General features: G+C 40.0%; 2 protein-coding genes across 3 annotated transcripts in view; both read right to left on the bottom strand.

Annotated features, from left to right (window-relative positions):
- ntn2 (netrin 2) overlaps nucleotides 1-23,897 on the bottom strand; it is a 40,976-nt gene extending 17,079 nt beyond the window's left edge. Inside the window, exons 1-6 of one of the 2 annotated variants that reach the window (XM_089125592.1) lie at nucleotides 23,658-23,897; nucleotides 21,389-21,630; nucleotides 19,912-19,995; nucleotides 14,665-14,845; nucleotides 8,141-8,310; nucleotides 5,374-6,606 (exon numbers count right to left, since the gene is read on the bottom strand). In XM_089125592.1, the coding sequence (XP_088981718.1) occupies nucleotides 5,374-6,391 (1,018 nt within the window). In that variant the 5' untranslated portion in view covers nucleotides 6,392-6,606; nucleotides 8,141-8,310; nucleotides 14,665-14,845; ... (1 more) ...; nucleotides 21,389-21,630; nucleotides 23,658-23,897. Of the gene's footprint in view, nucleotides 1-5,373; nucleotides 6,607-8,140; nucleotides 8,311-14,664; nucleotides 14,846-19,911; nucleotides 19,996-21,388; nucleotides 21,871-23,657 lie in introns of those variants that run through there. The other variant, XM_089125593.1, reaches the window with a different exon arrangement.
- A 1,459-nt stretch (nucleotides 23,898-25,356) lies between these two features.
- Nucleotides 25,357-27,186, bottom strand: nog2 (noggin 2). Its single transcript, XM_039684481.2, has one exon. The coding sequence runs from the start codon at nucleotides 26,427-26,429 to the stop codon at nucleotides 25,794-25,796; it is 636 nt and encodes a 211-aa protein (XP_039540415.2). The 5' UTR covers nucleotides 26,430-27,186; the 3' UTR covers nucleotides 25,357-25,793.
- Between the last annotated feature and the right edge of the window lie 758 nt (nucleotides 27,187-27,944).

Here is a 27,944-nt window from a genome sequence, read left to right as displayed (position 1 = left end):
GAAATATACGTGATAACAGCCAGTGCATGTCGCTAATAAGTGATTTCTGCTTGTCTGTGAGTGAATTAGTGATGGGTCATCGATCATTAGTTAATTTTAAACAAATCTTTATGACTCGGGAACAATGAATTGCCTCAGAAAGACATTCATGTGAAACATCTCACAGGTTCTGTACTGGAAACGGAAATGATTAGTTCACCTTCTGAGTCTTCAGGTATGAGGCCTTGACCCATAGGAAACCCTAAACCCTTGCGATCTTCCTCCGAATCCACAGTTTTGTGACATAACGCCGCTTTGACTGTCGGGTAGAGGTCTCTGTGGAGTTCGCCTCAGTGAAGTACCCTTCTGTAACCTAAAAAAAATAAAAGGGACACCCGGTGGTCTTGTGGACTCAACGCACAAGCGTCCTTGGCGGCCATTTTAAGTCCACAAGATCTCAAGTGTATGGGTGTTATTTGGGACAGGGCCTGAGTCGTCGGTTCGTTCATTAGTTACATGACTTGAGAGCCGAAATGGATATGATAATTTCCAACTTCCTTAAGCGCATAACGTTAGTTATTCATTATTATTATTATTTTTTCTTACAGTCATGTGATGCGTTTCCGGTCTCAAATTGTAGCTTATTCCTTACCATTTATACATTTGTAAATTTCAATCATGATGATTCTATTCCATAACATTGAATGTCGTAATAAAGAGATGGCCAATGCTTTAAACTTTATCCGTATAATAAATATAATACAACTATTATTAGGGTCAATAATACTATCGTAGTGTTGTAAGATACGGAGAAAGGAAGCGGTCACGTGACAAAAGAACGAACGACACAGACGAGGTCAAATAATCTTTACAGTTTTCGATATTAGAATCGTCTAACATCGTTAATCAAAACGAATTCATCTTTTTTTCAAGTCATTTGGTTAATTTCAGCGGAATAATTATGTTCAACGATATTATACGATATAGATATAACGATATATAGATCTGAGTCTGATATGATCCATCACTGAATTAATGAACGGAGCAATTTCGTCAGGTAAGTTAACGTTAACTAGTACTACACAAACTCACACACATATGAAGCTTACGGTGTTTTCAGCATCTGTCGTCTCAGTATGAGGCCATGAAACACACACACTTCATCTGAAGCTTCTGAAAGTCACTTCACGAGCCTCATCGATTAATTTAAGAGGAAACTGCCGTCAAATACACACTGAAACTGATTTTCACGGATAAACCGTCAAAATAAAAGTTCGGTTTAACTTCAAGAAATTATACAATAAATAAATCACTACTGTCTGTAACTGTATACTAAAATATACGAATTAATAATAATACTATTATTCTAAGGAATATCATACAACAAAGTATTTTTTCATCCATGTTTTTTTGTGTAGCATAATTTGACAAAAAAGAAATGTGTAGCTATGTAAATGTACATTTTAAAAGCTTTATTAAATTTGTTTAATTTCTATGAATTTGTATTAAATCTCAAAACACAGAATTACCCTCCCCTTAAATTAAAAGGCAGCTGAGTTTAATAGTGAACAAACAAGTTTACATGTTTACATTCATTTTCAAGGTCTAACAAGTATGTTCCCCATTAATGGCAAATGAATATCGTGATAAATATCGATATGGAAAAAAACGTGTGATAATAAATATTTTTGGCCATGATATCACCGAGTCCTATAGGGAACTGCTACATAGTTTAACTTAATATAACTGTCAGACCCTCCATTTGTGGTCCGCCACTCATTAGTCCATTATACCTCTGCTAATCTCTTTGTCCTTGTTCTCTCAGCTGAATGGGGGATGATTTTAACGAGATCACACTGAACCACTGCCAGGTCGGGCACAAAATCTGCGGGAGTCCTTGGCGTGTGTTGAGGCGAGAAAACGAGTGAGTCGAGCGTGTACTGGGGGTCATTTGGAGACGGGGCCACCACACCAGAGCAGATGGCATGAGAAGAGGCAGAGCGAGAGGTGAGAGGAAAACGCAGAGAGAAATTCTGGGTTTCATTACACGAAACTATCGGCAAACTCTCATCCGACAGAGTGGACAGGAAGAATTAGACGAGGCAGAGAGATTTATGAGAGACATTAGAGATACTAATGGAGTGTCAGAACTGCCTGACTGGAGCATTTGGACCCGATATATCTCTCCTGACACAAAGATTAATGCATTTACACTATTCAGCTAATTTTTCGTTCAGCAATAATACTGCTGTCTGATAAGATAAGATAAATATCTGCAGCTGCTACTGATCTTCAACATATGGATATATGCACGTACATCAATAGATATTAGCTAGAAGAATCCCTAAAAAACTACAGTGTATTGTGTGGTACTTACATGGTACTTTGTCATTTAATTGCAGTTCCTTCTGATGTAATTACATTAAATACTGAAATATATATATAGAGAGAGAATATAGAACAATTCTATATAAAACAACAGTATAAAAAGTTAACATATAATGTTAAATGTACATTTTATTGTACCCTTTATAAGCTTTTGTGTTTAAAAAAAAAAATAGAACAATTTATGAAATTTTGCATTATTTATTTGTAAGAATTAAAAAAGTAGTTTCATGCCTTTCCTGGTATTGTTCAACTGGTCGCGATTGATATTGGATTTAGATGAGGAATTAGTAATAAGTCATTTGATTACACTGATGACAACTTATGCAACACTGTACTTAGCAATATGGCATTTTTTCATAAGCTGTAGCTATAAACTGCTTTAATCATCTGGATTTAGTCAAATTCACTGAACAGAAAGTGTGTGTGTTGCTTTATAAAATTGCAAAAGTTGATAAATCGATCAAAAATGCGTTTTGCTACAAGGCGCTTCTCAGCCGGTGTGAATTCAGTGTTAATATGGCCGCCAAAAGAAATAAACGCTGTTTTCGCGTGCGGTGTGAAACGCCTAGTACTCTCATTCTGCTGTCAGCAGCGTTCTGCTCTGAGCGTCGATGTTCAGACATGTCCTGAGAGAAGAGGTTTATGTAAAGATTAACATACTGCAAGACAGACATATGCAAACACACATCTCTGTCCTGCACTCGTGTGTCAGTCTGTATGTATTCAGTGGAATGCATCCAGAATTAACACAGATACACCTGAAGTAATCCAAACCCAATAAATCAAGTTGAGACGTGAGATGCGATGAGAATTAACCTTCACGCTTTTGCCAAGTGATCGTTTCATAACACCACACTGTAGCTCTGTTTCACATGTAGCGAGCTGCTTTAGACACTGGACCTTATTTTGGCCAAATTTGATGCAAATCTAAAGTGCAGCACAGAGGAAAGCCAGTGGGAAAGTCCATTCAGAACGGCAGGTATTGAATAAAATGCTGATTAACTGCTCCAGTCCTTGAATTTAATTGGCCGAGTGATATGTAGCATAACATTTCATTCAATACTAAAATGTAGCAAAAAATATAGACAATGTGTACTTAAGAGAATCACATCATTACTTACTACAGTCCAACTTTAGTGAGTCATGATTTCAATAATCACAATTTTTTTCAGTAGTTTGGACGGTTGAGTTTGCTGAACTGCATTTGAAGATAGTACAAATCATTCTATGCTATATAGCTATAAAGATACTGATAACTACATTAGTGTCCACACCAACGCACGTTAAAGCTTATTATAGCGTGTCTGCTGCTTTAAATGCTCTAGCTCTTAGGGAGGGTCTTATTGGAGTATTAACAGTGTGGAATGATAATTTCATAAATTCAGTGTTATTATCTGTTGACTTGATGTTACAAACAGAAAAACTAGCTCATTAAAGGGATACTCCACTTTTTTTTGGAATCATTGTACAACTCTGTTGAGTTTTACCGTTATTGATCAGCCGATCTCCGGTTCTGGCGGTACCACTTTTAGCATAGCTTAGCATACATCATTGAAGTGGACAAGACTATTAGCATTTCTCAAAAAAAAAAAAAAAAAAAAAATGACCTAAGAGTTTCGATATTTTTCCATTTTAAAATTCACAGTGCCTAAAAATAGGCTAGCCGAGTGGATTCTGATTGGCTGTCACTATTTCTATCATTCATCAGCTGAAAAAAATGGTTCAGGGGTGCGTTTCCCGAAAGCATTGTTAGCCAACTATGGTCGCAAGTTGGTCGCAATTTCCATTGAACTCTATTGGTAACGACGAACATAGTTGGCTAACGATGCTTTCGGGAAACGCACCCCTGAATCGTTCCTCTGTGTCGTTAGCGTTATATCTGTGGTGTGGACGTATGAGAATATGTTTATCGTTATCGCTATAAGTTGAAGTTCAAAAAGACACTTAAAGGAGTAGTTCACTTTTGAAAAAAACTTTTGCTGATAATTTACTCACCCCCATGTCATCCAAGATGTCCATGTCTTTCTTTCCTCAGTCGAAAAAAAAATTAAGGTTTTTAATGAAAACATTCCAGGATTTTTCTCCATATAATGGACTTCAATGGGAACCAGACGGTTCAAGGTCCAAAAGACAGTTTCAGATGCAGCTTCAAAGGGCTTTAAACAACACCAGGCGATGAATAAGGGTCTTATCATGCGAAACGATCGGTTATTTCAAAACTTATTCCAAAAATGTAACTTTTCTAAGGACAAATGCTAGCCTTGCTCCATTCTGCGAGGCGCGTTTGTAACGTCACGTAATACGTAATTACGTTCAAAAGGTCACGGGCGACGTAGCCGGAAGTACAGAATCAAAATCGTCCGACATCGTTGTTTTACCTTTTAATTCCTTTTATCGTAAACGCCGTTTGAGTTAGTTTGCACGTTCAACCTATGCGTTCAACTTGTAAACACTGACTCTATACTTCCGGCTACGTCGCCCGTGACCTTTTGAACGTAATTACGTATTACGTGACGTTACAAACGCACCTCACAGAATAGAGCAAGGCTAGCATTTGTCCTTAGAAGTTACATTTTTGGAATAAGTTTTGAAATAACCGATCGTTTCGCATGATAAGACCCTTATTCATCGCCTGGAATCGTTTAAAGCCCTTTGAAGCTGCACTGAAACTCTCATTTGGACCTTGAACCGTTTGGACCCCATTGAAGTCCATTATATGGAGAAAATCCTGGAATGTTTTCACCAAAAACCTTAATTTCTTTTCGACTGAGGAAAGAAAGACATGGACATATTGGATGACATGGGGGTGAGTAAATTATCAGCAAAAGTTTTTTCAAAAGTGAACTACTCCTTTAATATTCAAAACTATTTTGGACTAATTGAGCTTAATAATGACACAATCTGCATCATATAAAACTTGACTAATCTTACTAGGTGCGTTTATGATGCCTGTGGTCAACAAAGTTTTGGAATAGCTAATGAGGATTGAACAACATTTAAACTTACGTAAACACTCGTTGGCTTCTTTCGCGGTGGCGCGTTGCCAAGGCCGGTCGTAGTGAAACGGTTTGCAGCGGTCACACTCCGGACCCTCTGTGTTGTGTTTGCATTCGCACACCAGCTTTCCTTCCTTCTCCCGCACACACCTGGAGGCGTGGCCGTTACATTTACACCTCCCGCCCACTTGGAAGTCGCCAACCGCGTAATAATACGTAGCGGGCGGCCCGAGCGGGTCTTCGCTCTCGCGTCCCGACATGGGCAGCGCTCTGGGGTGATGCGGGCGACTGAAGACCACACGGATATCGGTGACCGTAACCCAGTCCTGTAGAACGGGACTCGAGTCGAAGTCCTTCCCTGACGGGCGTCCGTCTAACGTGCTGAAAGCGATAAGGCCGCCGGAAAGCGGGTAGAGGTCAGTGTGTCCGTCCGTGCACAAAGCCTCCTGCTCGTTCTGCTTGGTGATCGCCGCTTTGTTGGGTCGGTTGTACATGCGACGGCACTGCGACGAGTAGAACTGGTAGGGCGTCCAAGTGCGGCCGTAGTCCATGCTCTTATAGATGGCCAGGGATTCGGGACGAGGGGAACAGAACTGCAGGCTGACGTACGTGATTTCAAACTTCTTCCCGAGCGACAGTGTGAGCGTCACGTTGAGCGGCGAGCCCTGCAGGTTCTCCGACTGCCAGCACGTGAGGTTGTGGGCCGAGTTTAGGTCGGTGAGGTAGTTGGGAGGGTGTGCGTTGCGAGGGTCCGATGCGTCGCAGACTTGGCACGAGCGCACGGCGGGACGGTCGTCGCGTTCAACGAAACTGCACGAGCGAGACGCCGGCCGCCCGCAGACACTCGACACGCCGACCTCCTGACCGAACGCCGCGTTGATGAACTCGGGGATACATCGGCGGGCGGCGCCCGTCTCGTCGTAGCAGGGGTCCGTCGGTGTCGCTTGAGGCCCAGCGAATGGGTTGGGACTGTGGCTCGAGGCTTGAAACACAGTTAGCAGAGAAAGCAAGTTCCTTAAACTCCACATGATGCCGCGGGAGAGAATGATGAATATGGGATGGGGAGAAGCGTATCCAGATGGATGGGTTCGAGAGGGGGAAGTCAAATAAACAAATATGGTCGTCGCGTCTCCTGGGGCTGGCGGGGTCTGGCGTACGTGTGATATCTCAGAACGACAACTCCAGCCAGAAAACGTCCAGTAGATAGACGACTTTCCTGGAATCAACCCTCGGCAGTGTGCGTCTGGAAACGGAACGGCAACACAATGTTAATAAATCAAACTAAACTCAGTAAATCACTTATTTTCACTCATCGTAAAGATTTATATAGTCCTCTAAACGACCATGTCCAAAAATGAATGGTATTACAATGATACCACAGCATTAAAGAGGCCTGTTAAAGGAGTAGTTCACTTTTTAAAAAACTTTTGCTGATAATTTACTCACCCCGATGTCATCCAAGATGTCCATGTCTTTCTTTCTTCAGTCGAAAAGAAATTAAGGTTTTTGATGAAAACATTCCAGGATTTTCTCCATATAATGGACTTCAATGGGAACCAAACACTTCAAAGTCCAAATGAGAGTTTCAGTGCAGCTTCAAAGGGCTTTAAACGATTCCAGACGATGAATAAGGGTCTTATCTTGCGAAACGATCGCTCATTTAATAAATAAATAACAAAAGTTTAAGTTTTATAAGCTCAAATGCTCGCCTTGCTCTGTTCTGCGATGCTCGTTCGTGACTCTCCATGTTCAAACTCGTTCATCAAAATGAACAAATCTTTTTTCGAGTCATGACTCGAAGGGTCCTCGATAAGACCCTTATTCATCGTCTGGTGTCGTTTAAAGCCCTTTGAAGCTGCACTGAAACTCTCATTTGGACCTTGAACCGTTTGGTTCCCAATGAACTCCATTATATGGAGAAAATCCTGGAATGTTTTCATCAAAAACCTTAATTTCCTTTTGACTGAAGAAAGAAAGACGTGGACATCTTGGATGACATGGGGGTGAGTAAATTATCAGCAAAAGATTTTTTAAAAGTGAACCACTCCTTTAATACCAAACAGAGCCTAAAAAGAAACTTATTTTTCCAATAGATGGTCAGAAAAAATGGAGCTTAACCTTTATATAATGCAACTTACATTTAAAAATCAATAAACAAATAAGAAAAATATCCCAGAGTACAGTATTCAGCTAAATTAAGCTGTCACTTAATAATAGGGGCTAGATGGTTGGTTTGTACTCACTGCAGTAAATCAAATACAGTAAGTACTTGATATTTAAGTTGTTTAGTAGTTTTAAATCTGGAAATATTTGCAATCACTTGTAAAATGTGCTGCCATGATGCTAGTGTGCCGGCTGAGCGTCGCAAAGGTGTCCTAATGAGATTTTAGTGTTCTGCTATACGCGGTTTCTAGGGTGGTTGCTTTCAGACCCAAACCAAAAGTGTCTAGAAATGCACCTTTTATGGTTCAGCAAGTGTGATCACTTCTGGACGATGCACACACTGAACTGGAAGAGTTAAAGGAATGAGCAACAATAGCACTGATGCTTGTGCAAGTGTGTTTAGAAACACTCATTAATAGGCATTTCAACCCAAAGAGCCATTTTAGGATGCAGAAATACACCGCAGATGGGTTAATTCGGTCTTGGTAAACACACGCTGAGATTCCGAATGTTTTCGTGGGGCTGTTTGGGGATTTGAATGAGAGCGTTTAATATAATGTTGCTGCTTTTCTATGAAATGGTGATCGTGTTTTAAAACAAAGAAAGCGTACTACCTCAACTGCTGGAGGAACCTGCGGTCACAGTCCGCTCCACATCCCACGAGCCATGATCCGGACGGACACCGAACGTATAAAACTGGATACTCTCAAACTCTCCTGATGCTCGGATCCGCAGGTCGACGCACATATGATCTGCCGGGGGGGAATCTGATGAGATCCGCACGCTGTTTAGAGTTAATGAGAAACAGTTTGACATGAGCGTGTATCTGAGCCCAATCACACTTCTACAGCACTACAAAGAGCAATGAACCATGAAACCAGAGTAAAACTCCTCTCTTAGGACCTGTCAGTGTGTGTGTGTGATGTGAATATCAATGCGGCTCTCTGTGCTCGGGCCCCTTTGCAACGGTACGGCCGGACCCTCAAATAATGACTGTAAAAGCACGTTATACACATCTGCTGGATTCTATCAAAACTATACTTCATTTCAACGCAAGCCAGAGAAATTCATCATTATTATTGTGCTGAAAACTCGGATTTCACGTCACAGCTGTTACTGCATCATGCTCTTCCCATGCGACTACAATGAAGCTGTCGGGCATCAAAAAGCGCACACAAAAGCACATAGCTATGTGTGAGAAACAAATCTTCTGACAATGTTGAGTATCAGACATGTCCGATTCATGAATCATCTTTTTGAGTCGAATCTTTCCAATGATTCGGTTGATTCACTAATCAATAATCCACAATGCTACTTTAATTACATTTTTATGGCGCTTTTGTGTCCTTGTTCGAGTTTTTGGGCTAGCAAATGATAGTATTAGTATTTTGAAGCTCTAAAGCCTGACAGTAGTGTGTTTGTGAAGAAAATTGTAGAGCATTTGTTAGATATTTGAAGACACAAGCCCTAAAATGATCCTTTTTTTCTCTCTGTTTCTGCCATATTCACACATCTCTCTCTCTCCACACACACATCTCTTCAGTCACACATCATCAAACACCCAACAGAGAATTAAGCTCATTATTTGACCCTCACGCTGTCAGTCGAACTCTCTCACCCCTATCTCGCTCGATCACTCTAGCATAAACACGCAGACGTACACGTATAAGGGTCTAAGACCACTACTGATGCAGTCTTTTCTAATTCAGTTCAGAAATGTAAGTTATCGACATAAAAACAATAAGACTGTGATGTCATCATGAAAAACCTAATGATCAAGCTCTCCTGCATTATTTGACAATGTTGTAACTTGACAAAAATTTAACTTTTCCCACAATATATTCCCAATATAGGGCCTACAGATAATACAAATAAGAAAATTATCTATTTTTTTACACAATATTGACAAAATAAATTTCTATATATATATATATATATACTCTGAGCTACAGAAAAGCTACAATTTCACAATTTCAAGTCCTAAAACTTATTAAAAAAGACTTATTTTCCTGAATTAAATGAAAAAATAATGTCAGTGCGGTTTTAGAGACGTTTCCCCATTGTATGTATACACACATATTCTGATTGTGTGGTCTTTTTGTGTTTACACAGTGTGTGTGTCCTCACCACAACATCATTTACTGACGGATCTGTCTGATTCGGAGGAAAAAATACACATGCCTCTGATTCACACACACACACACACACACACACACACACATCAAGAGCATGAGACAGAAATAGGTGAAAGGTTTGAGACAAAAAGAGGGACAAATATGGACAGAACTGAGGAAAGGGACGATATGTGGGAGGATGGAAAAGATAGATAGTGGCTGAAGATGAAGGACGTCAAAGTAGAGATTAAATATATATATGAGAGAGAGAGAGAGAGAGAGAGATGGATCATAATGAAGAATGGACGTCTCTTACAGAATGACTAAATATGGAGAGTTGAGACTCTCCACCAAGTGTGTGTGTGTGTGTGTGTTTGTGTGTGTGTGAGAGAGAGTGTCTATGTTTATGAGCATTTATCAGAACTGATACACACACACACACACATAACACAAGTGCACAAGCTCAGATGACAATTCATGCTATTTATACTATTTCATGCTAAAATACTTTCTTAAATCCCAGTATTAAGATAACATCTGTCTTTATAATCGTTCTTCAAATTATTCAAATTATAATAACTTGGCTGCATGATGGATAATGTTAACTAATAAAAACCGAGTAAATATTTAAACATTTCTTTAGCAAACTCACATTCAAATCCAGGGATATCATTGTTAACTAAATTTTTTAAAAAAACAAAAAAAGTTAACTGAAACAAAGGTGAAATAAAATATAAATATTAAATATTTCTACAAAAAAAAAAAAATAGATGAATATTTTCCGTTTCTATTTTTAGTTTAAGTAGAAGTAGTAAACCAGGAAATAAAACTCAACTAAATCTAGTAAAAATAAATTAAATGTACATACTATAAATAGTAATATTTAAAAAAAAAAACTAATAAAAATGAAAAAAAGCGCAAAAAAAGATTTAATTAAAATAAATAAAAAAATACAAAATTAAATACAAAAAAACTATAATAGTAAATAAATAATGAAATCCACTTCTCGGTCAATTTCCGATGGAGACAATTCTCTTACTAAATAATATCCTCTTTCATTTGGAAACATAATCACATTATGGGAGTAAAATGAGTTGCGCATGCGGTTTCATGTTAAGAAGAGAGACGAATCGGTCTGGACAAACTAATCAGGAGAATAATCACGCGTGCTCTTCATCTGACTCCCTTCTTCAATAGCAATTTTCCTTTAAGAACTTAAAGATTGCAATAACAAGATATGACAGAGAGGCATGTTTGCTGTCAACATGAATCAATCCAAAGAAAATGGAGGATCGGTGCTGATTTTACACGCATTAGTGTTGATAACTATTAATAGAACTGCTCTGTTGTGTTTCATCGAGTCTCGGGTCCGTCCACAAATGCGAGTCTAGGATTTGTTTTTCACCTGTGGTCTGGTGTGATTCAGCAGGTGAAATGGAGCATCTGATCACTTAATAAAGTAACAACAGGACATTATTGGAAGAATATAGGAAGCAAAACTGATGCAAGTCATAATAATACAGCAAAAAGACAAGTTAAAAGCATGACTACTAATGTGCGAGTGGAAAGAAATCTGCCTGGTGAAAGAATGCAGCCAGCGCGACCAGACCCTTCCTTCACACACACGGACCAAACCCAGCCCTTACTAAAACAGCAGAACCTGATCCTTAACCACACACACACACACATGACCACCGGCTGATTTGAAAATAATTTGAAGATTTTTTGAGGACCTGTGCAGTAATACATCGAGTGTTGCTTCACAGTTCAGAGGTTGCAAAACCTTTCTTTAGAGACGTCCAAATATAACAGAAGTGTATATTTTAGGGCTGTGCAAAAATTAATTGCGATTAATCGCATCCAAAATAAAAGTCTGTGTTTACATAATATATTTGTGTGTGCTGTATATAATTATTTTGTATATATAAATAAACACACATGCATGTATATATTTAAGAAAATGTGTTATTCATATATAAAATATTTATATTTATATAATATAGATTATTTATTTATAAATATATACAGAATTTAAGCGCAAATAATTCTTAAATATATACATGCGTGCATAGGTATTTATATATACAAAATAATTATATACAGCACACACAACTATATTATGTAAACACAGACTTTTATTTTGGATGCGATTAATCGCAATTAACTTTTGCACAGCCCTAGTATATTTATAAAAAATATATATATAAAAACAATAGGTATGTCCTCATTTAAATATATATATATATATATATATATATATATATATATATATATATATATGCAAACTTGTGTGTGGTTTAGGGTGGTGTTGGGGGTTTAATGCATGGGTGTTGTGTAAAATAACATGCAAACTCACACATAAACACACACACATCTTTTTCCAGTTGACAACAAAAATTTCACCGCTAGGCATCACCAGCTTTGAACTCAGGAGGGAAACCACAAATAATTTTATGAAGTGTTCAAATACTGACAAACACATTTTGTGCACCACTCACACACACACACACACACACACAAAGTCTTAAGGTGCCAAGGCTACAACAGATTGAATCATTTAACGCCGCTCTCCGACTGGACACACTCTGTGTGTGTGTGTGTGTGTGTGTTTAGGCACACCCCAAAAGTTACAGCGCAGGAGTTGCACGGCATAGAACTACAAGCGCACACACTCCCACAATTACACTTTTACGGCTGTCACCTGCTATTTTATGACCCCTGACCTCTTGACATGCTTAAAATCACATGCATAAACAGACAGACAAAAGCAGGAGCCATGCACAACTCTTAAAGAGGTCACATCACACATGCTTCATACACACAAAAATATTTAAAGATCGACTCTAGTGTACTTAAACCATCATTTTGTGGTTACCTGTGTACGTTTCCCACATTTTAATCTTTACATTATGAAATATGGATGGTCATATGCATTATGCACAAATGTATTAATCTGTCGGACATTGGAAAGTTTTAGAACTCTTTTATCTTGAAAGATCAAGACTCAAGAGGTAGGTTCAGCTTAAAGTTAGTGGAGGGGCTTTTTTTATTGGCGACAAAAGAGAAAAGGGTGTCATGCACACACACACACACACACAGAGAGAGAGATGAAGCTTCCTGTGCTGGAAGAGGAGGAGAGTGAAATATAGGCCATGTTGACTTTAGCTGCTAAGGTGGACCGAGCCAAGGCTGTGTCAGATCCAAACCTTTCACTGAAGTTGAAACGCTCTAATGTTGCCCAGCGCTGAAAATACGGCCCAATTATGTCTTAAAACGCAGGAGAACAGGAACATAACGCTAAAACAGGAGTGGGACCCAAAATCACACTCGGCACACATCATATGCATTCAGTGCATCATCACAGAAGAGTATGAGACGTGCCAATTAAAGGAAGGAATAGCTCACCCAAAAAATAGAAATTTGTAGAATTTACTCATATCGTGGGAATTAAATATCGTCCTTCTGTGGGATACAAAAGGAGATGTTTAGGAGAGTGTCCAAGCTGCTCTTTTCATACAATGAACGCATATGGTGACTAAAAAAAACTCCAGTATATAATAAAGTAGTCTAGACCAAGTCTTCTGAATTAAAATGACATCTTTTTCATTAAACCAAAACATTTTAACTAGGGCTGTCAAACGATTAATCGCATCCAAAATAAAAGTTTGTGTTTATATAATATATGTGGGTGCACTGTGTGTAATTATTTTATAAATATAAATAAACACACATGCTTGTATATATTTAAGAAATATTTTCATGTATATATAGTTTATATTACATATATAAATATAAATATTTTATATATAAATAATATTTTTTTCTTATATATACATGCATGTGTGTGTGTGTGTATTTATATATATAGAAAATAATTATACACAGTGCACCCACATATATTATATAAACAAAAACTTTTATTTTGGATGCGATTAATCGTCACATGACCTCACCTGTGAGAACTAATGGTATTCATAAACATTTAAATATGCGCGAATGCAAATAAGATTTAAGAGCTATGACAGTAGGGAAGCTTTTCAATGAAAAAAAAATGACGTAGTGCGTTCCTCTGGTGAAGTTTCAGAAGACTTGCATTGAGCTTTTTGTAGATTTGACTCATTGTATGGAAAAGAAGAGCAGAAACATTGTGCTAAATATCTCCTTTTGTGTTGCACAACATGAGGACGAGTAAACGATGACAGAGTTTTGGTGGCATAGAGATGTAGTTGGTCACGAATCAAACCACCTTTGACTTTCCTGGTAAACACAGAGCTTTTGGTTTTGACAGCTCTTGAAACGTCAGGTTTTTTCCTCTTTTCTTGAGGGCCAGCAGTGGGCAGGACCAGTAAACCGAGCTGGCGTAAATGTTTTTCCCAAAGTTTAACTCTACAGTTCATCTGTGACCTCAGGGAAACCAGAGAGGGGCTTCACTGCAATAAAAATCACAGGAATCCACACAAACACACACACAAACGTGTGTGTGCCACGTCCATCAGGGGAAGCAGAAATCTTGACGGTGTCACGCATACCTAAGAAGACTCGCGAAGAGTTGCTTTGCTTTGCTTTGCTTGGCATCGCTTGTGGACCGGGAAAGGAAACCCGGTTTGGAGCGCTCTGGTAAATCACCATTAAAAAAAAGAGAGAAAGTCTCGCTCACCTGTCAGAGAATATGAGCTGCACTCATTAGTGTTTAATCTATATTATTCATAACTATAGAAATACAATTAATGAACACTGGTTGATTAAATATCATCCAGTGCATTTGAAATTCAGAAAAAGAGTCAAATCAATTTATAAAGTTTAAATTAATATCACACCAACAAAGATTTACTGTAGTAGGCTAACAATCACTAAGAGTATGTAGTGTGTATGGGGAACAATGGTAAGCTGAATTTTCCTAATGTAAAACACTCCATGTAATTAGCTGGTTGTGATCACTCACCTGACTTAACAAATCACATGCTTAACTATACTACATATACACAAAATGCACATGATGCACTTGAGATGTGTTGATAACTCACCCTGAATGAATCTGTGAATCCCGTCTGAACCTCTAAACCTCATTCAAGAGCGGGTGTGTGGAAATAAATCCAGATCGATTGGTTTAGTCCCGTTGTGTGTTGCTGAATGAATGTTACTAACAGATCCAGCAGCGGTCAGTTCCGTTCATGAGACAGACACACACTGACACACGCTCGCGCACTGAGAGAGAGAGAGAGAGAGAGAGAGAGAGAGAGAGAGAGAGAGAGAGAGAGAGAGGAGGGGTGACGGAGAGAGAGCCAAGGTGAGAAACTCGACCGAGCCCCCCTCAAACACACACAATTGCAGACACAAAACTGCATTAGAGAGGGAGGCTCAGTTTCAAACCCTAGTACGCCGCCTACCCTGACGGCATTTTTGGGCATCATATGCGGGGGCGCGTGGTGTTTTGGGTAATAGTGCAACATCTTTGCCCGTCAAATGAGCACACAGGATTTTGTGGATTCACGCTAGCCAATTATGCCACAAAAATGCTGTTTTTTTGTTCGAAAACTTTGTTTTCAGTCGCGTCCAGTGGGTGGTCGTGGGTTACATCTGGCAGAGTCTCGTACTGCATTTTTTTGAGCATCATAGTGGCTGAGGAACGGGATTTTTGTTTCACATGTGTTTTTACCCGACTTATAAACGATAAACAAGCAATTTATCATACAAGAGATGCAATATTAGCATCTTCAGATGCGCCTGTCGACCGTTTCGCGCCTGTAACACACACACACACACACATGAATGTACAGGCACCTATGGTGCTGTCTAGGTCGGTAACTTGGTTTGGAGACGCCGTGTGTGGTCGGGGGTCTAGCACTATGCGAATTGTACACTTTTAGAGGTGGGATTTCGGCGTTACAGAGAATCTGTGAAATATTACACGTGAAATGTAATTTTCAAGGCGTAGTCAGTCAGGTTCGTCTCGCGCAAACTACTTTGGCTGTACATTCACAGTCAGCTAACCGTTAATTATATTTTAAACAAAACGGTTTTTTTATTTTATTGATATAAAAACCTATATAGTAGGCTAGCTAAGTTACTCATCTTTTCAGACTTAACGCGTCTATTTTTCAACTAGTGAAAATACCTTACTAAATTGTCTAATGGGATGTTCACCCACATTTTTTATTCTGTCATAATTTACTGATCCACAAAGTTATTTCAAACCTGTATGAATGTCTTTGATATTTTGAAGAATATCGGTGACTAAAAAGTTGATGAACCCCACAGTATTTTTGTAATACTATGGTCAATACGCCTTATTCACGGCAGCGCCATCTTTGATTTTTAATGAGAATGAAAGCGAGGCTGTGAGGGATAGTCATGCATCTCTTCAATGGGCTGTACTGTTATTTAATGTGTTTTCGGATTGTTCTGCTCATGAAACACTGAAAAAATATCTTTCCAAGAAATTTCAGTTGACAAAAAACTCCCGACAATGTAAGCTGTGGAAAATTGTAAGTATAGCAGTTTTATTCAGCTTTTTACAGCGGATGCCATTGGAAACACGGTAAGTCTATCCCTCACAGCCTCACTTTCATACCTGTCATGGTGCTGCTCTGAATAAGGTGTATAGTTCCCATCAACCATCTGATCACCAAAACATCTCCTTTTGTGTTCAGCAGGAAAAACAAATGAATAAGTACAGGTTTGGAACAACTTGTGGATCCGTAAATGATGATATATTTTTCATTGGGTGAACGGTCCCTTTAATACTGAGACGTTTTAAATCCCTGAGAAACAACTAGTAACTTTTACTCGCTCGACCTTTTGCTTTGCGTGGTGAAGCGGGTGAGGAGGTCAGACTCGAACCATCGCACCCTCTGGCAGCTTCAGACGGCTTTGCGCATGCGCGTTATTGCTCTGCTGATGTTCCGGCGCTCAATTGCCACACTAATGTTTATTTATTCCACGATACTATCTCATGGAGTCATTCAAGAGTTTTTGATTCCGGTAAATCTTCGAAAACAATCGGCGTGTTTGAGATGAAGAATCCAGATGGAGCGCGTAATGAGAACACGGAACAAACTCAAGGCAGATGCAGTGTGTGTGTGTGTGTGTGTGTGTGTGTGTGTGTGTGTGTGTGTGTGTGTGTGTGTGTGTCCAAAACAGATAAATTATTATAATCACCACGCACCGTCCGAGTTGGAAATCGTGATACATCACTGAATTCCTGAACTGAACCTAAAACACATGAGGATGAATCGCACTCATCCTGTGTGAACATCACGTGATCAAGCTCCTTCTATATTAGTGTTGGAACCCCAAATAGGTGATAATATTTATAAATAAATAAAATACACTTTACTTATTAAAACAAACATCATGCAGCTCATGATCAACACAAAGTTCTCTTGTTTTCATACTCTTGAATTAATTATCAAGCAACATACTCTTCTCATCAGGATAAAGAACGACTTGCACATTTCAGACATTTAACATTATTCTGCGCATCTCTGAGGAAACATTCATCACGAGAACATTCTCAACAGATCAAGACAGCGTTCTGGAAATACTAGCCCGGGAACTTTCCAAAACAGTGATTACACCACCTCAAAGCACAGAAGAGGACATCATTAAAGAGATGTGGAACCGCCATCATTCTGGCCATCCTCCAGATCCGAGTGTGTGTGTTGTGGACACCAGTGAGAACGCCAGGAAACTGCAAATATTATCCAATATTTCAACTATATCAACTGATGAAAATCCTACTATGATGTACTTTTATCTGTGGAAGACAGAAGATATCTTTTCATCTTATATTCAAATTAGAGGATGAAGATGATCAATAAAGCCAAAAGTCATTGGTTCTGCATCGCACACATCAGATTAAAGCTGTGGAGGGGAATATCCTCACATGACATGATTTAAAGGAGTAGTTCACTTCTAAAAAAACTTTTTCTGATAATTTACTCACCCCCATGTCATCCAAGATGTCCACGTCTTTCTTTCTTCAGTCGAAAAGAAATTAAGGTTTTTCTCCATATAATGGACTTCAATGGGGTCCAAACGGTTCAAGGTCCAAAAAACAGTTTCAGTGCAGCTTCAAAGGGTTTTAAACGACACCAGACGATGAATAAGGGTCTTATCAAGCGAAACGATCGCTTATTTAAAAAATAAATTAAAAAGTTTAAGTTTTATAAGCACAAATGCTCAACCTTGCTCTGTTCTGTGATGATCGTTCGTGACTCTCCTGTTCAGACTCGTTCATCAAAATGAACTAATCTTTTCCCGAGTCAATTCGTTCATTTCGTTCGTTGAATTAACCAAATGATTCGAAAAAAGATTCGTTCATTTTGATGAACGAGTTCAAACAGGAGAGTCACGAACGCGCATCACAGAACAGAGCAAGGCGAGCATTTGAGCTTATAAAACTTAAACTTTGTTATTTATTTATTAAATGAGCGATCGTTTCGCTTGATAAGACCCTTATTCATCGTCTAGAATCATTTAAAGCCCTTTGAACAGTTTGCAGTTTGTACTGAAACTTTCATTTGGACCTTGAACCGTTTGGTCCCCATTGAAGTCCATTATATGGAGAAAAATCCTGGAATGTTTTCATCAAAAACCTTCATTTCTTTTCGACTGAAGAAAGAATGACATGGGGGTGAGTAAATATCAGCAAAAGGTTTTTTAAAAGTGAACTAATCCTTTAATTTAATGGAAAATAGCAGCTTAGAGATTCTGTCTAACATCTTGTGTGTTTGACAGAAGAATGAAAATCAGATGTATGGAATGACGGGTTTATTTTGGGGGTGAATTATCCCTTTAATAAATCTGGCTTGCAAAAAAAGGAGAAAGCAGAAACTTCTCCTCACAATCTGATCAGCCGAGAGCAGAACTATTTTTCATTTATGCAACACAACCCTCAGACGACACCATTCCTCCAGGAGCATCACGCTTCTGTTGATATTTCTCTGCGGCACAGACTAGAAAACTTGAAGAAAAAAATGATTGGAACTGGGGAAGAAAAAAGGTCTCCGTTCAACACAACCACACTGAAGGGACACACAACTGGGGAATTCACATTCAAATACTTTGTTTTATAGTTAATTTCATAGTTCTGTGTGCTGAGGAGAGAAAACTCTCACACGCTTTCATGCTCACACACAATGAATAATTGCACGTATAACTGGTTTCTGTGGTTGGCTTTAGGGGGACTGGTACCACTGGTGCGGATCACACACTCAGAAGATTTAGGATCACGCATGTGGCAAGAGCAAAAATCCAAATATTTTTCATAATGTGCCGAAAAATAAAGTAATTTCTCAATGAATAGCGTCCATGTGTGTGTGTGTGTGTTGACGTGTGTGGGAGTTTCTCAAGCCTGTGTAAGCTTCTCAACATTCCTGTGGTATTTATGGCACCGTTCAGTGGCGTTTTACTCTGATGAGTGTGTCACATGTGTGAGAGGTCAAGAAATAAAAGAGCCGTCTCCTCCTGCCCCCACACAAACACTTCACACACTCATACCAACCTTTCAGGACGATCTGTCTGTGCCATCGACAGAAACCCCGCTCACAGGAGTGTGTGTGTGAGGACAGTGTGGAACCTGTGTAGAGTCAATGGCGCCCCCTGCTGCCTGTTTAGCGTTCTTACACTTCAGGATTGAGTCATTCATGAGTGCGTTAACCTTTCATTATCATGTGGGAGGGGGAAGTAGTAAACCCGTTAACACCAGAGCTGTGAGATATCTGAGGGGATTAAAGAGTCAGTGCGATTGCACAAATGTTTGCTTTCATTTGCTGGTCTCAAACACCTCGAGTCATAAATCATTCGGTTCCTCAAACTTTATAAAATGTGTTGCATAACAAGTTAAAACCCCTCTGACATGCATGTGGACAAAAGTCGCCAATGACGGCAGATCTTCAAATATGTTCACAGAAAGTGTCTCGTGTTAGGTTTATAATTATATACAATTCATTAATTACAGTGCAATTTAATTGATTGGTAGATTGTTTATATTTTTCTTTTAGAACTGTATATACTGTTTATCATCTGCTGAAAATCCATTACAATATTACATATATACTCACTCACAGTTCATAAAAATCCATCCAAATCTCTCTCTCTCTCTCTAACACACACGCGCGGTTTATTTTAAGGTGTCTGTGCTGCAGTGTAAGTGCGAGTAAAAATAATTAACTACATGTACTTAGGGATAGGGGTTGATTTAGGGTTAGGTTAAATTTTGTAGTTACATGTATAATTATGCATCATTTAAAGACAGTGATGAGTCTCACCTCATCACTCCAACAGTGTCGGGAACGGAGGAGACGATATGCTGCCGTATGATGACGTCACCTGTGCATCTATAAGCAATACGTCTGCAAGATATAAAGAAAGAAATGAGGAAATATTACAGTCTCATGCTCTACCGGTAATTATTTACGCTTTCCTTTTAAACTTCAATCAAATACACTGTAAAAATGAATATGCTTTATCTAATCAATAAATTTGTGGCAAAAGATTACAAGCAATATTATTTATTAAATTGAACAAATTAGAATTGAGTAATAGTTAATCAAATTAACATTCTAAATAATTCTAATTTGTACAATTTAATTAATATTGATTGTAATATGTTGCCACAATTTTATTGATTAGATAAAGCATATTATTTTTTTCAGTGTCTAAATTCCTTAAAACAACAACTTATATTTATCAGGATGATGTACTGGGCATGTGGCCTTTAATATAGACCTGAATATTCTGTTTAATTATGGGATTCTGTCACACTTCATGAATCGTATCATTTAACATAAATATAACTACTATAGTGTTTATAATGTATCGTGGCAATCTACACTCTTAGAAGAAAAGGTTCTATATAGAACCTTAAAAGGTTCTATCAGCGCTACGTATTTGGAACCCCTAAAAGGTTCTATACACTCTTAAAAAAAGGCTTCCTCTAGGTTCTATATAGAACCCTGGGGTTCCATACTTGGCCAATAGAACCTTTTACCAAAAAAAAATGGTTCTATATAGAACCATTTTGCAGTTCCATATATGAAGCGGGAGATGGAACCATTTCTGGTTCTAAATAGAACCATTTCTTCTAAGAGTGTAGGTTAGCCAGTAGAGGGCAGTGCAGCATTTGAAATGTTCTCTTCATGAAGCAGAACATGATCTATGCATGCATAAAGGAAATAGACGGCCACTGACAACCAATAAACTTGATGAATCAAGAGCAAATGAAACATATTAACCATTCAAGTCACAGAAGTGGTGAGAGTTATGAGTTATGCTCGTCATGGAGAGCACATGAGACTGCCAGACACAGATATAATAGATAGCACTTCATAGGGAACAGTTGACTTTGGAGCATTAGATGCACAAATCCCATTTTAAATGATTACAGTTTGGACCCTATGGAAAGCATCCATGCAAACAACAGCGTTAGAATATACGGTAATCCTTTATAGGACAAAAATATCATTTTTTCACTGATTTGCAGATATTTCATACAATCGTTTAAAGCTTTTTTTTTTGTATGTTTTTGAAATAAGTCTCTTCTGCTCACCAAGATATAACAACAATACATAAAAGCAGTAATATTGTGAACTTCAGTATTATTGCAATTTAAAAGAACATGTGAATATTTGAAGCTATTTTTTAAGAATAGAAAGTCCAAAAGAACAGCAAATTAACATTGTAAATGTCTTTAATGTCACTTTTGATGCATCTTTGCTGTATGATAGTAAAAAAGTTCTTACTGACCCCAAACTTGTTTGATTTTTGGAGTTCTTCATCTTTCTCTTGGGTACTCGTCCACATGAAGGTTATTCTGCTCCTGCTAACACAACAGGATCCCTGGATAGTCTGAATCGTCTCGTTGGACATGAGAACATGAGATCGGCTTCTGTTGCAGCACTAAATATCACACAGCAAGAGTCGACACACGTCGCGTCGTCTCGTCCTCATCACAGCCAGGATAAACTCTCTCTCTCCAGTGGATCTGTCTGTAGAGCATCCGTTACTGTATGGGCTGATTAAGTCAATGCTTTGTCAATATTGTACTGGTCTACATGTGAATAAAGTTTTGATTCCACCTGTCCTGCAGCACAGGAACCTTACAATTATTTATTTAGACACTTTGAATAAGATCAATCTGCTTGTCTGAACTGCTGATGTCTCCTTTCTTCATCATTCATCACTTCACTCCAGTAACTTTGCAACCACATGTCGACTAGCAGTGATTCAAGTTTTAATAGGCAATATCTGCAAACACTTTCTTATGATGCTCCTCAACAGACATTCAGATGTCCATGTCTTTCTTTCTTCAGTCAAAAAGAAATTAAGGTTTTTGATGAAAACATTCCAGGATTTTCTCCATATAATGGACTTCAATGGGGTCCAAAAGACAGTTTCAGTGCAAACTGTTCAAAGGGCTTTAAACGACACCAGACGATGAATAAGGGTCTTATCTAGGACCCTTCGAGTCATGACTCGAAAAAAGATTTGTTCATTTTGATGAACGAGTTCGAACAGGAGAGTCACGAACGCGCATCACAGAACAGAGCAAGGCGACCATTTGAGCTTATAAAACTCAAACTTTGTTATTTATTTTTAAAATGAGTGATCGTTTCGCTTGATAAGACCCTTATTCATCGTCTGGTGTCGTTTAAAGCCCTTTGAACAGTTTGCAGTTTGCACTGAAACTCTAATTTGGTCCTTGAACCGTTTGGTCCCCATTGAAGTCCATTATATGGAGAAAAATCCTGGAATGTTTTCATCAAAAACCTTAATTTCTTTTCGACTGAAGAAAGAAAGACATGGACATCTTGGATGACATGGGGGTGAGTAAATTATCAGCAAAAGTTTTTTTAAAAGTGAACTACTCCTTTAATGTTACTCGCGTTTCCAATAGCAATTTCTGTGTAAAAGTATTTCATTACGTTTTAGATCAGTTTCTCGTGTTGCTGAAGTCAAGGCTGTTTTTTTAGGCTGGATGAAGTCATTTCTCCTCCAGTTCAGAGGAACCACAGGTGTAGAGAATCACATGACATATTCACTAACACTACGACTGTGTCCCAAATCACGCTCTCTCGAGTACATATTTATGTTAAATCATGATTACTTCACTTCACAGATCGTCTCCCGTGGCCTCATGGGACAGCAAAGTGTCCATCGTATCACACTTCAGATTCTCACCAGAAGAAGTAGATCATCCTGGTACTTTTTCCCTACTCTTTTATGAGCACTGTAAATCCAGACACTGCTCTCGTCAAATACACTCTAAAAATTGCTGGGTTTGTTTTAACTCAATTTTGGGTAAAATATGGACAAACAGTCATTGGGTTACATTTCTAAATTACATTTTTAACCCAATGGCTGGGTTTGTCCATATTTTACCCAAAATTGGATTAAAACAACCCAGCATTTTTTAGAGTGTACTATATAGTAGGGAAGTGTGGACGCACTTTTTGTGAACCATTTTTCTTGCAAATTGATTGTGGATTTTTATAATTTTTTACTAGAGGTAAACCATTCTTAATCAACTCCTAAAAGGTGCATATTAGTCCCTTAGAGTATAGCATGTTCCCCTGGGGTACTACTATAAACCTTTAGGGGTCAACACATTATTTTCTGAGAGTGAACTGAAGTGTGATTTGATTTACTTTTGAGGCATACACTCTAAAAAATGTTGGGTTGTTGTTTCAACCCAGATTTGGGTTAAATATGGACAAAACCCAAATGTTGGGTTAAAAATGTAATAAAAAAAAACCAGTTGAAAGTGAAAGTTAAAATTTGAAATGACATTTTTAACCCAACATTTGGGTTTGTCCATATTTGACCCAACTTTGGGTTGAAACAACCCAGCATTTTTTACAGTGACACTCAGTGTGATGCTGTGAGGTCATGGAAAAATAAATGTTGTAAATAATCATGCATGCTTGCATTTGTTTGCTCCGACCAGCAAAATATGAATTCACTTTGATAGATTCAGATTCAAATCTTATTCAGATTCAGATCAGATCTTATTTACCATGTTCCAAATTTGACGTTCCCTTGTCGCTGTGTCATCTGGGATGTGGAAATAAAGATGCGGACATTCTCAGCTCTGCTTCGGAAAGCTGTTTTACGAATAAGAATAATTAAGAACAATATCACTTGCACTCACTATTAAAAAAGAAGCAGATTTTGTGATCCACGTGCATATACTTTGACTCACACAGACTGTAGTAACCGCACACACACACACACACACCATGAGTAAAGGCAACTGTTGGTGGTCCCCAAAGCACAGTATGAATGTCACCCACAAGACTAATGGAAGCGCCCCCCCCCCCCTCCCCCAGCACACACACACACACAGCATCTAACAAATCAAATAACAAGCTTTCTCCTATATAGAGACACGCAGATGATTGATTATGACATTTCTCCGTCGGTTCTTCAGTAATTCCTGCAGATAAGTGAGTTGTTTTGCTTTTGTTTCCAAGCACACACACTGCACATTAGAGCATTTACTTCATTTGGTATCTCATTGGCCTCTGCCAAGGACAGAAAACATTGTGTTTAACTTCGGTCTGAAAGAACTCCCTGATTCACTCCAGCTTGGGTCATATTTTTAATGATGAATACACCCCCCCTCCCTCCTCACAGAAGGCTGAAGTGCTCCGCCAGTCTGACGGCTGTGTGTTTTGAGGGCTAGTTTGTCGGGGATTGGCTTTCACACACACAGGCTGAAAGGGTTACTGTTCAATCTATTCTGCGCTCGCCAGAGTGCGCGGCCGAGTGGCGCCGGCGCGTCACACACACACACGCACACACTCTCAGCCTCCTCCAAAAAGCTCTAGACATCATCAAGAAACAGAGCTGACAACTGGCCCCACTCTGCGCCAAAACACAGCAGCAGCAGCAGCAGCAGTGTATCTGTCACAATAACCTCACGCACTTTCCCTCGCGGTGACAGGCGCGCGCCTCGGGAACACGCAGAGCCGCTGTGCGCGTGAAGTCGCGCTGTTACGAGTCTCGCATCTCTTGAACTCGCAGACAGTGTGTTTGCTGACTAATTAACAGTCTGGTACCGTCAGCATCAGTTCACAGTCATTGTAGAGGGGTTGCAGTGTTTCTCACGCCGAGACTTTTGGACAAGAATCGGGCTCAGATTTCTGTCTCTCAGACTCGCCCCCCTCCCCTCTCTCTCTCCCTCTTCCCCTTTCCAGAAGCTGTACGCCAGGAGCTGCTGGCTCTCCCTGCTCTATTTCACCAATGACAGTGTTTGAAAATGGCTGCATCATATTTTAGCGCTGTGTTAACATCAGCGCGCTTTTACGCACAGCGTTTCCATGCGGCCCGCGTCGAGTGTTTCCACAGCGTTATTTCACAGGAGAGGACGATCTGCATTCATTCTGCAACATTCAATGTTTTTAATTTCTCAGATCCTTCACACTCAGTCCAAGTTTAACAGATTTTATTGCTAAAACCATGGCATTTACATTGACATGTTTATTATTATTATTATTAATATTCTCTTAAATTCATTTTTAGAAGTTTTCAAGTAGAATTTCTGGTATATTCTATTCTCTTCTCTTTATCTATACATACTCACAACAGTTAAAACAATAAATAAAACGTACACATTTGTTTGTTTTTTTACTAAAATACTATATGATTTTCAAAAGGAAAAAAAAAGGCTGAGTTCACGTGTATAATTTTCAGACCAGCCTCTTTTTTTAAAAAAATCTTCATTATTGATATTAATATTTGTACAAAACTTCTATAGGCATCAACGTAGTGTTCATCTTCGGTCTCTATAAATAGAGTTCAGTGAGGAAAGTGAAGTTCTCTCTTGCGTCTTGGCAATAATTTCATAAAAATAACCACGAGCTGAAGTGCTCCTCGTGAGAATATATGGTCCTGATCCTTTAATAAAAATAGCTGCATTCTTCTTCGTCTTCTTCCCTTGACTTAAATATGTACATATATGTCATATACTTTGAATTAAAAAGCTATACACACACATACACATATATATATGTATACATATATAGTACGTGTATATATACATATATATATATATATTTAAAAAAATAGATTCGCTATGTGGCGTCACACATCCCTGTCCGTGGGTAAACAGTGCAATCATTGAGAATCGATGCGCCCGAGCTCCCGCTGCTCAGCACGAGCACTTGCACTCGGAGATGATCGGGTACTGCACCGGTATCCACGTGCAGAACTTCTGCCTCAGGAAGCCCTGGCAGTACCAGCGCAGGAAGGTCTTGGTCACCGACTTGACCGGCTTGCAGGACATGCCCTCGGGGAAGGAGCACGAGCGCTCGCTGAAGCAGTTCCCCTCCTTGATGTAGCGCGGCCAGAAGCGCGCGCCCAGGTCCTTCCAGGTGTACAAAACCGGGCAGTGCGTGTACATCCACAGCCACTGCAGGAACTTCCTCCGCGCCTTCTTGCCCACCTTGACGCGCCTGCCGTACGGCGTCTCCGCGAGGTCCAGCTTCTTGAGCTCGGGCGGCATGGGCATGCGCGGGAGGTCCGGGGGCGCGCTGGAGTTCAGCTGCGGGGGCAGGTGGATGGACATGAAGTTGGGGTCGAAGTGGCTCCCCAGCTTCTTGCGCAGCGTCTTCTCCGAGAGGTCCTGCTCATGCGGGTCGTACTCCGGGTCGGGCTCCTCGATGAGACCCGAGACGGGCAGGGTATCGCTGGGCGAGGGCCTCAGGCGCAGGTAGTGCTGGGCCGCGGTGCCGTGCGCGCACAGGAGCAGCAGTAGTAGCGGGAGCGCGCGGGTGATGCTGCCCATGACTCGTCTTCTGTGTGTCTACGGAGTGGAGTTGGCCCTCACTGCGCCCTCGTGCATAAATAGTCCGAGCGACAGCACGAGCGAGATCTTTTAATAGACGGCCGCGTGGCCCGGAATGACATGGGCTGTTCTTTTTTTTCTTCTTCTTCTTCTTTCTTTCTTTCACAGGGATACTCGCTCAGGTGAGGCGTGCCAAGTGCGAAAGGTTCAAAAGCGTATCCTCATCGGGCTTTCCTCTAGCGAAGCTGTTGGCGTGTCACCATGGCAACGGGATAGGATGGGATGGCACCGTTTCTGCAGCCTGCTAGGGTTCTGTTGCCGGGTGCCACCCAAACTGGCGTTTGAAATGTCAGCGCGCCCGCGGAATGGAGCGCGTCTTAGCCAATGTTATTTTTACGCTCTCTCTCTCTCTCTCTCTCTCTCTGAGCGCACAGGCTCCAGTCCGTCCCGCCGAACCGGCGCTGCTGACCCGGGACGAGAGTCTCTCCTCAGAGCGGACAGATCCTGCACAACTCCACGCGCAATCAGAAGCTCACCCCGCGCACTTCTAAAACAAGTTCGGCATTAGTCCCGTATAAAATCAGACTCCTGACAGTTCCGCGCAGTCATACACGTCACGCGTTCCCGCGAATATTATCTACTGCATGTTCTTCATATCCCCGCGGTGTCACAAATCCGTCCGAAAACTCGCCTGGTCCTGATCTGGGACAGAGGAGAATGAGCGCGTCTGGAGGAGAACTCCTCTCTTTCCCAAGTTAAATATCCCCTCCCATTCCCTCCCCCCCTCAACTCCAAGAGCGCGCGCACGTGTGTGTGTGTGTGTGTGCGCGGGGCCAGCTCACCAAGAACCCTCACTCTGACTGACAGCAGAACACACACACACCACAACAGCTCTAGATTTATCACAGGCTGCTACAGAACAGCAACCAGAAAACACACATTTGGGATTTTCCATATCTTGCACATTCCGTGACACTTAACCCACCTATTATGATGGTCTTCCACAAATAATGTTCAAGTGGAAACCTTATAATTCATTCATACCACATTCAAATTACACTCTGTGCTGGATGCATCGGTCATCTGGGGGCTTTGGCACATGATGCATATTGTGTATTTTAAAGAATAATTATTTTAATGCTTTTCTTTCCCCTAATAAAGCCATTTTTTTTGCAGTCTGATAGTTGTGCCACACACACACACACACACACACACACACACACACAGGCAACATCACTTTTCCCAAGGAAAAAGAAAAACAAAGTGAAGTGCTTAGGAATCCAATAATTGGTCCATTAAAGCGCCTCTGGTTTGTGTGGAGGTTTGTGGATTCGGCTTCGACCTTTGCTCTTGCCACCGGCAGAAACCAACGCGCATGAACTCTCGGGGTCACCAAATAAACGGCCACAATTAAGTGTTTCAACAGGCCACATAGAGAGACGTGTCACCTCTCACGGTGCCTGAAGACTCAGCACCACCGTCACTATCATCCAGAAGCCGAGCGGATCACAGGTG

The sequence above is a fragment of the Pimephales promelas genome, chromosome 22 (genome assembly GCF_988280905.1).
Source record: "Pimephales promelas chromosome 22, fPimPro1.hap1.1, whole genome shotgun sequence".
Classification (NCBI taxonomy): domain Eukaryota; kingdom Metazoa; phylum Chordata; class Actinopteri; order Cypriniformes; family Leuciscidae; genus Pimephales; species Pimephales promelas.
Note: the sequence above shows the minus strand (reverse complement) of the source record. Positions and strands in the feature narration are given on the sequence as shown.